This window comes from Tachyglossus aculeatus, chromosome 14 (assembly GCF_015852505.1).
Source record: "Tachyglossus aculeatus isolate mTacAcu1 chromosome 14, mTacAcu1.pri, whole genome shotgun sequence".
Classification (NCBI taxonomy): domain Eukaryota; kingdom Metazoa; phylum Chordata; class Mammalia; order Monotremata; family Tachyglossidae; genus Tachyglossus; species Tachyglossus aculeatus.
Genome location: NC_052079.1, coordinates 31,165,284 through 31,179,270, shown reverse-complemented (window position 1 = coordinate 31,179,270; position 13,987 = coordinate 31,165,284). Strand labels below are relative to the sequence as shown.

General features: G+C 41.8%; 1 protein-coding gene across 2 annotated transcripts in view; it reads right to left on the bottom strand.

The window, feature by feature from the left end:
* Nucleotides 1–13,987, bottom strand: part of TMTC2 (transmembrane O-mannosyltransferase targeting cadherins 2) — a 372,172-nt gene that overhangs the window by 118,738 nt on the left and 239,447 nt on the right. For both annotated transcript variants that reach the window (XM_038756319.1, XM_038756320.1), the window contains exons 6-7: nucleotides 10,506–10,690; nucleotides 7,274–7,352 (exon numbers count right to left, since the gene is read on the bottom strand). In XM_038756319.1, the coding sequence (XP_038612247.1) occupies nucleotides 7,274–7,352; nucleotides 10,506–10,690 (264 nt within the window). The remainder of the gene's footprint in view (nucleotides 1–7,273; nucleotides 7,353–10,505; nucleotides 10,691–13,987) is intronic.

Sequence of the window (13,987 nt, the reverse complement as noted above, 5' to 3'; positions counted from 1 at the left end):
GTGTGCAGAGCACTGTACTAAGTTCTTGGAAAGTACAATTCAGCAATAAAGAGAGATAATCCCTGCCCACAATGTGCTTACAATATTAGGTGGGGGTTGGGGGGAGACATCAAAACAAGTAAACAGGCATCAATATAAATACATAGAAATAAAGATATATACATATATGCATAAGTGCTGTGGGGGAAGGAGGGGGGAGAGCAAAAGGAGTGAGTCGGGGTGACGTGGCAGGGAGATGGAGCTGAGAAAAAGGGGGCTTAGTCTGGGAAGGCCTCTTGGAGGAGGTGTGCCTTCAGTAGGGCTTTGAAGGGGGGAAGAGTAGTAGGGAGATTGAGTGATTGGCAGATTTGAGGAGGGAGGGTGGACCACTTATTATTTGCAGAGCACTTTACTATAATAATAATAACAATAATGGCATTTATTAAGTGCTTACTATGCACAAAGCACTGTTCTAAAGATTTGGGAGAGTACAACGCAAACAGAATTAGCAGGCATATGATCTCCAGATGTATCATCTCATTTCTTCTCTAATACCCTGTGTAGTTTGGGGATATGCAAACGTTTTTCTTTTAACCTGGGTCTCTTTCATCTTCCATCTCCTGTCATCACATCCATCTCCCCCTTCTAGACTGTGAGCCCGCTGTTGGGTAGGGACCATCTCTATATGCTGCCAACTTGTACTCCCAAGCGCTTAGTACAGAGCTCTGCACAAAATAAGCACTCAATAAATACTATTGAATGAATGAAATATACCACTTATCTGCTGTTTGACCTTGGGCAAGTCACTTCACTTCTCTGTGCCTCAGTTATCTCATTGGCAAAATGGGGATTAAGACTGTGAGCCCCACGTGGGACAGCCTGATTACCTTATAACTATCCCCAGCACTTAGAACAGTGCTTAGCATATAGTATATGCTTAACAAATACCATAATTATTATTTTTATAAACTTCCATAAGGTAAGAACATATGTAGGTTTAGAGTGAAGAGGCTAGTTTGTTCTGTTCATGTTCACACAGGAGACTCTATTTGCTTTCATGCCAAATGTCTCCAAAGTTCACAGAATATACTTTAACCAAGATTTGACCATGGCTTTTATAGTAATCCTTTTAAATGCTTTTGTCTTAAGCATGGCCTTTAATATGCTGTCTGTCATCCTGCTTGGGATTCTTCCATTAAAATCTAGAGAAATCTGGTGCTTTAAAAGCTACCTTCCTAGAGAGGGAGGTGAAGAGAGAAAAGCAGTTTTTAAGGTTCAGCTACTTTAGCAAGTCAAAGGTGGTTTGCACACACTGTTAAATCTGTCAGCAGAGGAGAAAAAGTATTATATTTTAGGGGATCTGACCCAACATAGAAAGCCAGGCAGCAGTGAATTCTAGACAAGGAAGTGTAGCAACATTTTCTCTAAAACTTAAGTATAGAAGAACATTCTACACTCCTAAGACATTTGCGGTACGTCCCTTAGACCCCAAGTGAATACGTTCTCTTTAAATGTTATTGTCAGTGAAAATGAAGGGATAGGATATTCAGAGGCAGATATCTAAGTTGGGTATACTCATTATTCATCATTCTCTGTATTTGTTTTTATCAGAATCAACCTGGTATTTTACCTCCAAAATAGTGTCAAAGCTTTCAAGTGTAATTGCAAGAAAATATATTTATACAAATATGTAAATATATTTCAATATATCTACAAAATATATCTATTTTCAATGTATAATAGAAAAAATACGAGAGGAGATTTATCTTTTTTTATGTCTGGTACTGTGATATTTGTTGTGGTATTTTTTTAAGTGCTTACTATGTGCCAGGCACTGTACTAAGTGCTATGATGGATACAAGCAAATCAAGTTGGACACAGTCCTTGTCCCATGTGGGGCTCACAGTCTCAATCCCCATTGTGCAGATGAGGTAACTGAGGCATAGAGAAATGAAGTGAGTTGATTAAGGTTACACAGCAGACAAGTGGAGGGACTGGAAATCAAACCCAGGTCCTTCGGACTCACAGGCCCCATCTATTCTATCCACTATGCCAAGCTGCTTGCACAATATATTGTATAGAGTTCATTTTTTTCCAATTCTTCCAATAGCTTTTGCCCCAAAGTGACTTGTGTTACAAAATCTTGTCATTATCCTCGACTCATCTTTTTCATTCAACCCACATATGCAACATGTCACCATATTCAAAATGTCAATTCTACCCTCACATCATCTCTAAAATTCGCCTTTTCCTCTCCATCCAAACTGCTGGCAACCTGATCCAGGCTAAGGTGCAGGATTAGAGTGCTAAGAATTCTTCTTTAGAAAAAGTGGATTATTACAAAAAAAGGTGTTAACATTTTAAAGGCATTGCGATGATAGTTTGAAGGAAGCTTTTGAAAGTTATTTTCCCATTCAACTAGAAAAACAATCCACCCCAAACCAATCCATATTTACAGATTGAACCAACGAGTGTGTGTACACTAGAGTAATGATTTCTCCAAGCAAGGATATGTAACAGTGTGAAGTAGAAAGCAAATTAATAGCAGGTGATATATGCTAGGATAATCAGGGCATGTTTACAGACAAATCAGAATTCTGTTTCTTCTTCTATTTTCTCTGGCTGTTCCCACTCAGTCTCTTCCACAGACTTCTTCTCTGCCTCTTCCCCCCAACTGTAGGAGACCCACATGGCTCAATTCCTCCCTTGGAGAACATAGGGCTTCAATTACCATCTCTAAACCGATGATTCCCTAATCCACATCTTCAGTTTTAATCTTTCTCTTAATAATAATACTACTAATAATAATGACATTTATTAAGTGCTTACTATATGCAAACCACTGTTCTAAGTGCTGGGGAGGTTACAAGGTGATCAGGTTGTCCCACGTGGGGCTCACAGTCTTAATCCCCATTTTACTGATGAGGGAACTGAGGCCCAGAGAAGTTAAGTGACTTGCCCAAAGTCACACAGCTGACAATTGGCAGAGTCGGGATGCGAACCCATGACCTCTGACTCCAAAGCCCGGGCTCTTTCCACTGAGCCACGCTGCTTCTCTTCTTCTGTGGTCTTGCATTTCCTCCAGCCTTCAGTGCGTCTCTATTTGGATGTCCTGCTGATCCCTCAAATTTAACTTGTCCAAAATAGAACTCTTCATTTCCCCACCCAAACTCTCTCCTTCCCCTGAATTCCCCATCGCTGTAAACATTACCACCTTTCTCCCTGACTCACAAACCTGTAATCTCGGCAATACCCTCGACTCATCTCTCTCATTCAACCCACATTTTCAATGTCACCAAATCTTTTTTTTTTTTATGGTATTTAAGTGCATACCACGTGCCAGGCACTGTATTAAGAGCTGGGATAGGTACAAGCTAATCAGGTTGGACCCAGTCCCTGTCCCACACAGGGCTCACAATCTTAATCCCCAATTTTCCAGATGAAGTAAATGAGGCACAAAGAAGTGACTTGCACAAGCAGTGGAGCCAGGATTAGAACCCTGGTCCTTCTGTCTCCCAAGCCCACGATCTATCCATTAGGCCATGAGACTTCTCTAATCCTGTCCGTTCTAACTTCACATCAACCCATAATCTGTCTTTTACAAACTGCTACTATGCTGATCCAGTCACTTATCATATCCCATCTTGACTACTGTATCGCCTTCCCTGCTGACCTCCCTGCCTCCTGTCTCTCTCCACTCCTGTCCATACTATTTTACTGCCCAGATCATTTTTCTGAAAAAAAATTTAAGTTCATTCCATGTCTCTCCACTTCTCAAGGACCTCCAATAGCTTCCCATCTTCTCAGTATAAGGTCCTCTCTACACTATAAGCTCATTGTGAGCAGGGACCACGTCTACCAATTCTGTTGTATTGTATTCTCCTAAATTTCAGTATAGTACTTGTCCATAGTAAACGCTCAATAAATACCACTGATTGATGGACTGAGCAAACAGAAAGTCCCTGCCAAGGGCTTTAAGTTATTCAAACGGCTCTCCCCCTCCTACCTTACTTTGCTTATCTCCTACAACCCTGTGCACATATTGCTCTTCTCATGCCAACCTACTCACTTTATCTTGATCTCCTCTATTTTGCCAGTGACCCCAGCTCTCATCCTCTCTCTGGCCTGGAAATCCCTCTCCCTTCATTTCCAACAGACCACCACTCTCCCCATCTTCAAAACTCTTCTAAAATGACATCTGCACCAAAAGACCTTCCCTGACTAATCCCTCATTTTCCCTCCTTCCTCTCCCCCTGGTGTCAAAGAGAAGCAGCCTGGGTTAAAGGATGGAGCAAGGGCCGTGGAGTCGTATGGACCTGGGTTCTAATCCTGCCACTGTCACATATCTGCTGTATGCCCTTGGTTAGAGAAGCAGCGTGGCTCAGTGGAATGAGCACAGGCTTGGGAGTCAGAGGTCATGGGTTCGCATCCCAGCTCCGCCACATGTCTGCTGTGTGACCTTGGGCAAGTCATTTAACTTCTCTGTGCCTCAGTTACCTCATCTGTAAAATGGGGATGAAGACTGTGAGCCCCAAGTGGGACAACCTGATCACCTTGTAACCTCCCCAGCACTTAGAACTGTGCTTTGCACATAGTAAGCACTTAACAAATGCCATTATTATTATTATTATTATTATTATTATTAAGTCATTTAACTTCCCTGGGCCTCAGTTACCTCATATGTAAAATGGGGATTAATCAATCAATCAATCATATTTATTGAGCGCTTACTGTGTGCAGAGCACTGTACTAAGCACTTGGGAAGTACAGATTAAGAGGGTGAGCCCCATGTGGGACAAGGACTATGTCCAACATGATTCACTTATATCTAGCCCAGCACCTAGAAAAGTGCTTGGAACTTAGTAAGCGCTTCATAAGTACCATTAATATTACTATTAGTACCTATGAACTTGGATCCAAACTCTTTAAGCACTTCAAGCACTTTACCCCACCCTTATCCCGAATGCACTTATGTCTCCCCTTCTACACTGTAAGCTCCTGGTGGGCAGGAAACGTGTCTCTACTCCAGAGTTCACTCTGCTGTATGGATCACTTTTCAAAAAAAAAAGTTCAGTACATGTCTCCCCACTCCTCAAGAACCTCCAAAGGCTGCCCATCCACCTCCACATCAAACTGAGAAGCAGCCTTGTCTAGTTCACTCATTCACTCATTCAACTGATCGAGTGCATACTGTGTGAAATGTAATGCAATGCAATGGAATAATAATTCTGGTATTTGTTAAGCGCTTACTATGTGCCAGGCACTGTGTTAAGCGCCGAGATGGATACAAGCAAATTTGGTTGGATGCAGCCCCTGTTCCACGTGGGGCTCACAGTCTTGATCCCCTTTTTACAGATGAGGTAACACAGAGAAGTTAAGTGACTAGCCCAAGGTCACCCAGCAAACAAGTGGAAGAGGTAGGATTAGAACCCATGAACTTCTGACTCCCCAGGCCCGTGCTCTATCCAATACGCCATGCTGCTTCCCCTCTTGGGAGAAAATAATATAACAATAAACAGACACATTCCCTGCCTAAAACGAGCTTACAGTTTAGAGGGGGGAGACAGTCTAACAAATATTATCATCATTATAGGTTCTTTTGTGACTGAGGAAAAGGTCTGATTGGGATGTTGCAAGCACTTTCATTTGGGAGTGCCAAATGAATTTTCATTTGGGAGGAGGTGTTTTTTTAGGAAAGCTCTGAAAAAAGGTAAGTGTGACAAGGTTGAAGGAGGAGGGTGATCCAGGTGTGGGGAACGGCAAGAACCCCAGACAAATGAGGTTACTCAAAAATATTACCAAGAAAGATGGCTATTATGTGGCATTTATTTATAGGCAATCCATTTTCGAATTGATTCTTAAGCCCCCGGAATGTAAGGAACAATAAGATGCTCATGTCAATAAAAACACTCATTGTCTAGAAAAAATAGCATGCAGTGTACAAAAAATGGTTAGATATAGAGTTGAAAAACCAGATTGCCTGCTGCAGGATAACTCACAGAGGCAGGAATGAAGAAAAGTTCTGCAGGTTTTCCCACTCCAGATCAAAGGCTTTGATGTATTGGATTCGTAAAATAACAACAGCTATTGTTGGGCTTTCCAAATCTGCTCAGAGACCAAAGTGACTGATTGATGATCCTACATCTGCCCATTAAACAAAAATTGCCCTACCTCTACAAGGCTGCTGTTTGACAGAATAAATACCCCTACAATTTTCTCTCTTTAAGAAACATTCCAGTAGTTCTGTAGAACCAAATCTCTGCCTCTTCACACTTCAACACAATCAGCGAACGGGCACTTCTCCACATTTATTTTTTCAGTAGTCTTGTATTAAGCAACCCCTCGAATATCCTATCATCATCTCCATCATGAACAACATTTACTGTGGACCAACTGTTTATTAGGATGCTAGGCAGAGCTAGCCAAATCCATCAAGGCTAGCTTGATGAAAATGACTCAGAGATTCAACAATCACCGGCAGAAAAAGCAAGCAATGCAGAACAACAGCTTGTCCCCATCGAATCGGGAGAGAGAGCGTAACTTTTAGGGCACCATCAGACAGAGTGTGTTAGCAATGTGGCCTAAAGCTCTGGCACAAACCGAAGGTCTAGAAAGGCGCAATGCTGTTCCAATTTGCATATAATTATGAGAATTGGACCCATCATGAATGCCATCAAGTTGAGCAGTTCCATCAATAGCTCTCATAGGTCAGAGCCAATCTCAAGAGGCCAAGTCAGAATCACAAACAAATAAGGAACAAAGTACACCTACTAACCTGGGAAGGTGCATACCTCCTCTAGGTAGCACAGGTGAATGAATGGTTAGCTGAAATTGGGGTTGCTAAAGCAAGCAGGGCGGATGAAGCATTCGTGTGATTTAGGAAAAAACAACAACAGCTGAACGTTGGGAGAAAACTAGCAGACGGATCAGCCTGGGGGGTGGTTACCACTGAAAAAAGATTGGCTCTTTGTAAACAGAAGCTTTGAGAAGATCGATAGACTAAGTGACAAAAATCAAAACAGTGCCAGGTGTTGCGAACTGCAAACATGTAAGACAGAAGGTGACAATATTTGTGTATGTGCGTGGAGTCAGAGGAACTAACAGGTCTGCCTTGGCCTTTTCAGCTACATTTGCGTATAAAGAACGGTCTGTCTGCTAAAGCCCATTCATGAGTGAGGTTAGTTCATGGGACTTAATTAGAAAATGCATTTGAACTCCAGTTAGCAAAGCATTTGCATTTGAATGACTCACTAGGACCTTAAATGTCAACCAGAAATCTTAATAAGGTACTCACCCATCATGTTGTACAAGCTCTGTGGTGCAAATTGCCTTGGCATTTTCTGAATTGCCTCCTTATATACCCCAAGTGCATCCTAATACATAAGAACAGATAAATCACTGCTAAGTATCGGATGTAAATAGCCTTCTTCTGGACAAATATATTAGGAATTCTCCACACATATGTTATAATATTCTCCTAACAATAGTAATACCTACACTGCTATTTCTAAAATCCCTCCTGGGGGCAGATAGTGGGGCTGTTCTTTGACTGTAGGTTTCACCAACTTCATTAGTGAAAGGATTCAATCAACTCTGGAGGAGCATAAAATCTTAAGACTGCAGAAGCATAATGTTTGCAATACTGCTGGTAATATTTTCTGTTCATAAAGGTTCTCAAACCGGTTGGGGATTCGTTACTAGGAAGCCATGGCTTTTTCTGACTTTGTGACAAAAATTGGCATTCTAATGGGCCAAGTGATCTTCCTTGGATGATAGGATTCTTGAAAGAAGTACCATATTTGGCAACAATTTAACGTGTATTCTAATGCTAACCTGTAATGCAATTGAAAGGACTGATACTCTGAGGCACAGAGGATGAGTTTTTAACAACTTGAGAATATGGTGCTAAAAGGTCACCCTTAGGGAAATGTGCTGGTGATAGGAGACAATTCAGGATTGCTGAGTGGATATGAGGGCAGGGTTGATACTGTTTACTTGGGAGGCATTTGCAGAGAAGTGGAAGCAGAAACCATGTGTATGGATGGACTGAGAGAGAATAAGTACAGAGTGAAAGAATAAAACAAAACCTTGTTATCTACCCACGGTTAATGGCTGGTCAAAAGACAAACAGCCTGACAAAGAAGCTGAGGTGAGACCAGAGAGATGGGAAGAAAACCAGAATACTTCATTGGTTAAACCAAGGATGGGGAGAATCTCTAGGGAGAGGGGATGGTCAGCAGTGCCAAGTTAGCTGAGAGAATGAGGAGGATTAGCCTACTACAGTCTGATAGTGGATACACACAGACTACTTTAAGAGTTTGGACAGGAATAGGAGTAGGGTGATGGAGCCGGATAACGTGGAGCGATTACAGGATGTCTTTTCCCATATAGGAAAGACTTAAGCATAGCTGAAGGAACTGTATAGAGACAGAAGTCAGATGAATAGAGCAATCGATAAGGGAACAGAGGAGGGTGGGATCAAGCATTTTTCAAAGGAAAGAGGGGAATGAGTATGTGTTACAGTAGGAAGCACTGGTTTTAAGAATAGCTTGGAGATTAATTCCTCTTTAGAACACAGCTGGGAAGGAAACTGCCGCCACGGTGACGGAAGAACACCAAGCATTAAGACCTTCAAGCTAGACTGAAAGCTCATTTGGGGCAGGGAATGTGTCTGGTTATTGTTATATTGTACTCTCCCAAGTGCTTAGTACAGTGCACTGAACACAGTAAGTACTTAATAAATATGAATGAATGAATGCATGAAAAACAAAGCGGCCTAAGGGAAGGTTGATGTCTGATAGCTGCTAGGTAGCAATGTCATTGGAATTAAATGAAAGAAGTGCATGAAAGGAACCTACAGCTGCAAAGGAAAAGTTAGTAGTCTACAGATATTCCCTTTATTTTACTCAGTAGGCAGTGTTGAACTTAACGGCAATAATAATAATAATGGCATTTATTAAGCGCTTACTATGTGCAAAGCACTGTTCTAAGCAATACATGCAGAAATCTTCCAGGGAAAGCAAATGAGTCTGAGGAGAAGGGTTGGAGCATACAATCAGTTTTGGTATGTGCTGAGCTATTGAAAAGTCTGATTTCACACTCACTGTGAGAGGGCTAGTGACTCGCTGAGGGCAGGGAATATGTCTGTTATATTGTTGTGTTGTATACGCCCAAGCATTTAGTACAGTGCTCTAAACAGAGTAAGCACTCAATAAATACGACTGACTAACTCCTAATTAAAGACGAGCTCCCACAGGGATTCCCTCATCTCCACTTCCGGGATGGATTAGATTGTCTGCCAAACTATAGCTAGTTTTAATTTTAAGGTCAAAGAAAGTCATTAAAATTCTGATGGTCTGTGATGGTGTGTGCTATTATGCTGTATCTATTTAAACTGCAACTCAGATTTCACTGAGATAAAGAGGTGTTTTTTCAAAATTTGAAGTAAAAACCATCATTCCTTGTTCACGTTCAAAGTGATGAATCGAAGAATCACTCTTTAATATAGCAGGCTTCATGCACTGTTGTTTCAATCTGATACCAGCCAGTGATTGAGTCTTAATACACACACAATGGTAAACTGCATGTTCAAAAGAGAAATGTTGGAATAACGATCTGTCAGTTCTCTTATATGTTCCAACATTCTTATTTCTTGCAAATTTGTTTTTTCTGTATTTCCCTCCTTATACGCACATCAATTGTTCACATTTTCCTGGGAGCAGATGAAGAAAACTGTACTTGGAAGAATTACAAAACAAATCTGCTTGTGCTTAATTTTAAAACGGCTGAGTGAAATCTAAAAACAAATCAGAAAAACTCTTATAAATGTACCGCAAAACATATGATTTCTGTGAGGAAGGCAGTCCAATTTAGTAAAATTTAAAATATAGAATACATTCCAGGGTGTTCTAAAATACCTTGAAGGGTCACTAGGCAGACAGGCTTTTAGCTAGGTAAATAAATTATTTCTAATGCCACATTAAAGTGAAAAAGTGAAAAAGAATCAACTCATCTTTCAGTTTGAAATGTGGCTGCTTTTCTTCATCCAATTGAAAGGATTAATACGAATACTGTAGAAGGAAGATAAACATCTCACGGCTTTTAAAACATTACGCTTTTTGTGAACCAAACTGTTGTATACTATCAATTAGGTCTATTTCTAAAATCTCAAGTTCTTAATACAATTTTGACAGAGTCCCTTGCCCCCTTCCAAAACAAAAGACAAGGAAGATTAAGAGAACAGTGTCACACAAACACAAAAATATAAGGCAACCGGGGACAGTATTTACATGTGCACAATGTGGCCGGAGCTTTGGGTACTGCACTATTCATTCATTTATTCATTCAGTCATATTTATTGAGCACTTACTGTGTGCAGAACACTGTACTAAGCGCTTGGGAAGTCCAAGTCGGCAACATATAGAGACGGTCCCTACCCAACAACGGGCTCACAGTCTAGAAGGGGGAGACAGACAACAAAACAAAATATGCAGACAGGTGTAAACGTAGGTAAGTTAGAGCCTCACCTCATAATGTCCTTGCTCGTGATAAAGCTTTCCTAAATTATAAAGGCAGCTGGTTACGGAGCTCTTGTGGGCATGAGGATCCTTCAAGTTTTCATCGGGGATATCTGAGCATTTCAAGAATGTCCGACGAGCTTCCTCAGTCTTCCCTTGATTCATTAGGATAATGCCGGTATTTAAATATGCAGCTGAGGGAAACACAGAAATAATTTTACATTTGAGTAAAACACGATCCCCCTGTTCCTTAGCTATAACCTATTTCTGGGATTTTATAAGACAAAAGGTATGACTGGTTCTGTGACTGAAAACCGTACATTAGGTATTCAAAACCCTTCTGGCACAGGAGAGACACCTTACCTAATAATAATAATAACTGTGGTATTTGTTAAGTGCTTACTTTCATTCCATCATATTTGTTGAGCGCTTACTGTGTGCAGAGCACTGTACTAAGCACTAGAGTGGATACAAGCAAATCAGGTTGGCCACAGTCCCTGTCCCATGTGGGGCTCGTAGTCTCAATCCCCATTTTAATAATAATAATAATAATAATAATGGTATTTGTTAAGCGCTTACTATGTGCAAAGCACTGTTCTAAGCGCTGGGGGGGATACAAGGTGATCAGGTTGTCCCACACGGGGCTCACAGTCTTAATCCCCATTTTACAGATGAGGAAACTGAGGCAGAGAGAAGTCAAGTGACTTGCCCAAAGTCACACAGCTGACAAGTGGCAGAGTGGGGATTAGAACCCATGACCTCTGACTCCCAAGCCCGTGCTCTTTCCACTGAGCCACGCTGCTTCCCTTTTACAGATGAGGTAACTGAGGCCCAGAGAAGCAAAGTGAGTTGCCCAAGGTCATCTTCAAAGGTTCAAAATGAAAGCTTCGCCAGCAAGGTGATATGGAACACACCTTAATAAGGAGCCCCAAAGGACATAAATCGGTAAAATATGCCAGATTTGTTATATACTTAAGATTGTTTCAGTATCGATTACGACTTTAAACACTTAGTGAAACCCAGACTCAAACAATGATCCATAGCAGAAGATTGTGTAGAGGGCTCTGCTGATTAATTCCAAGGAAAAAGAGTGTTAGGAATTATAAATCCCAAGTGCCCAATCATATCATCGTGATCTTCGATGCAGCCAGTGTAGAAAGGATTGCCAGCACACCTTCATTCCCCTGGGTGGGGATGCACTGAGAAAGCAGTGGGGGCCCTGGGATGCACTGTCTAATGGATTCCCCCCTCATCAATTAATCAATCAATCATATTTATTGAGCGCTTACTGTGTGCAGAGCACTGTACTAAGCGCTTGGGAAGTACAAGTTGGCAACACATAGTGACGGTCCCTACCCAACAGTGGGCTCACAGTCTAGAAGGGGGAGACAGAGAACAAAACCAATGTGAGCCTAGATAATAATAATGATGGTATTTGTTAAGCACTTACTCTGTGCCAGGCACTGTACCTAGATGACAACATTACAGCACCATCAGCCACGGTGGCAGCAGAGATATAAGGGAGCTGTGGGCAGCAAGGGGAAGAAGGGGGGAAGAGGAAGAAGGGGAAGGAAAGGAGGAAGCAAGAGTTAAGGGGTTAGGAGGACCCCCCTGATACTAAAGAAGGAGTGTCAGAAGTATCCACGAGAAGCAGCATGGCTCAATGGAAAGAGGCCGGGCTTGGGAGTCAGAGGTCATGGGTTCTAATCCCGTCTCTGCCACATGTCTGCTGTGTGACTTTGGGGAAGTCACTTAACTTCTCTGGGCCTCATCTGTAAAATGGGGATGAAGACTGCGAGCCCCAAGTGGGACAACCTGATCACCTTGCATCCCCCCAGCGCTTAGAACAGTGCCTTGCACATAGTAAGTGCTTAACAAATGTCATTATTATTTTTTATTATTATTAAAGAGTCACCTTTCCTTCTGGTACCTCTTCTCTCCCCTCTCCAAGCTTTGCCCTGTGGCTTGCTCTTCAAGAAGCAATAGTGGCTTCTGGTTGCTGGGTGGAGGAAGAAGAAGAGGGGGTGGGGTGCTCCCCTCCCTCAGTTACTATGACACCCCCTAGGGCAGGAACTCAATAAATATCCACACAGAATGAATCAACACACATGTGCCTGGGACAGGCAAATGAACTGATAGTAACAGTCAGGCACTATTCTAGGGCTGAGGTAGATACAAGACCAAGAGGCTGGACGCCGTCCCTGTCCCACCTGGGGCTCACATTCTTAATTCCCATTTTCCAGATGAGGGAACTGAGGCACAGAGAAGTGATGTAACTTGCTGTAGGTCTCATAGCAGACAAGTGGCAGAGCTGGGATTAGAACCCAGGTCCTTCTGCCTCCCGGGCCCACGCTCTATCTACTAGGCACAGGATGCATTCCTTGTCCATGAAGACCTTCCACTCTAATCATGGAAATAGATGTAAAAATCTGAACAAATAACTGAATGCTCAGATGAATATACATCACTATCAATCGTATTTATTGAACGCTTACTGTGTGCAGAGCACTGTACTAAGCGCTTGCACTGTACTAATCTACCCCCAAGTGTTGAGGGTGAGTATAAATAAATATATAAGTATAAGAGATGGATGTTGGGTTAGTATGTATGATGCGGGAATTAATAGGGGAGGAGTTTTTTGGGGGGAGGGGTCCTGAAGATGGAGTGGAGAGGGGTCTGGTGTATTTCCAGGAAGACACAGCTTTATGAATTCATTTCCAGTGGAAACCTGATTTTCTGGGAGTCGGGGAATGGCAGGGGAGGAGATTGACATATGAAGAGGAACCCGGAAATCAATGGTAAGGGGGTAAAAATTGGTTTCTAAGAGTCAGTACTAACTGCTGGAGACCTTGAGATTGATAATCGCAAGAGGGCTCAAGTAAAGATCTGGAAACCTCGGGAAATCTGCTTTGGGGTGGGTAAAGAATATATGCAATCAATTAGGGGAAGATAAAACTCCTCTAGGACTCAGAGAACTTTACAAGATCACAAAGCAGCCCTAAAAAGGTCTGCGAGGATCCATCAGCACAGTGAGCCCCAGCCATGCTTTTATTCCCGAACACTGTTTGTTGATCAGATTAAGATTAAACCTCTTCTAAAACTCTTAATTAGGGAAAGAATACTCATCTGATCACATTAGCCGAAGAACAAATAGGGATAGGACTCCAGGAATTTTTGCCAGAGAAATAGACAGCAACCATTAGAGTGAGTTCACTGTTGGAGATTGAAATGAATTTATTTGCTAATCAGATTAGAAAAGAGTCTTGTAGATACTCCAGAGAAATTGCATAACCCTTGGGGGATTCTCAAACATTGCAAATAAAGTCTTTCTCCAGAAATCGTGCCCGTATAGAGAAGCTACAAAGTGCTAGTTAGCAAAGGTTTCCAATCTCTTAAAATGTCAGAAAACAAACCTTTTAGTGTCTATGGCTTTGTGAACACTTGACTGGAATAAGAATGAAAAACACAACCAGTAGAAAAGGAAAGGGAAA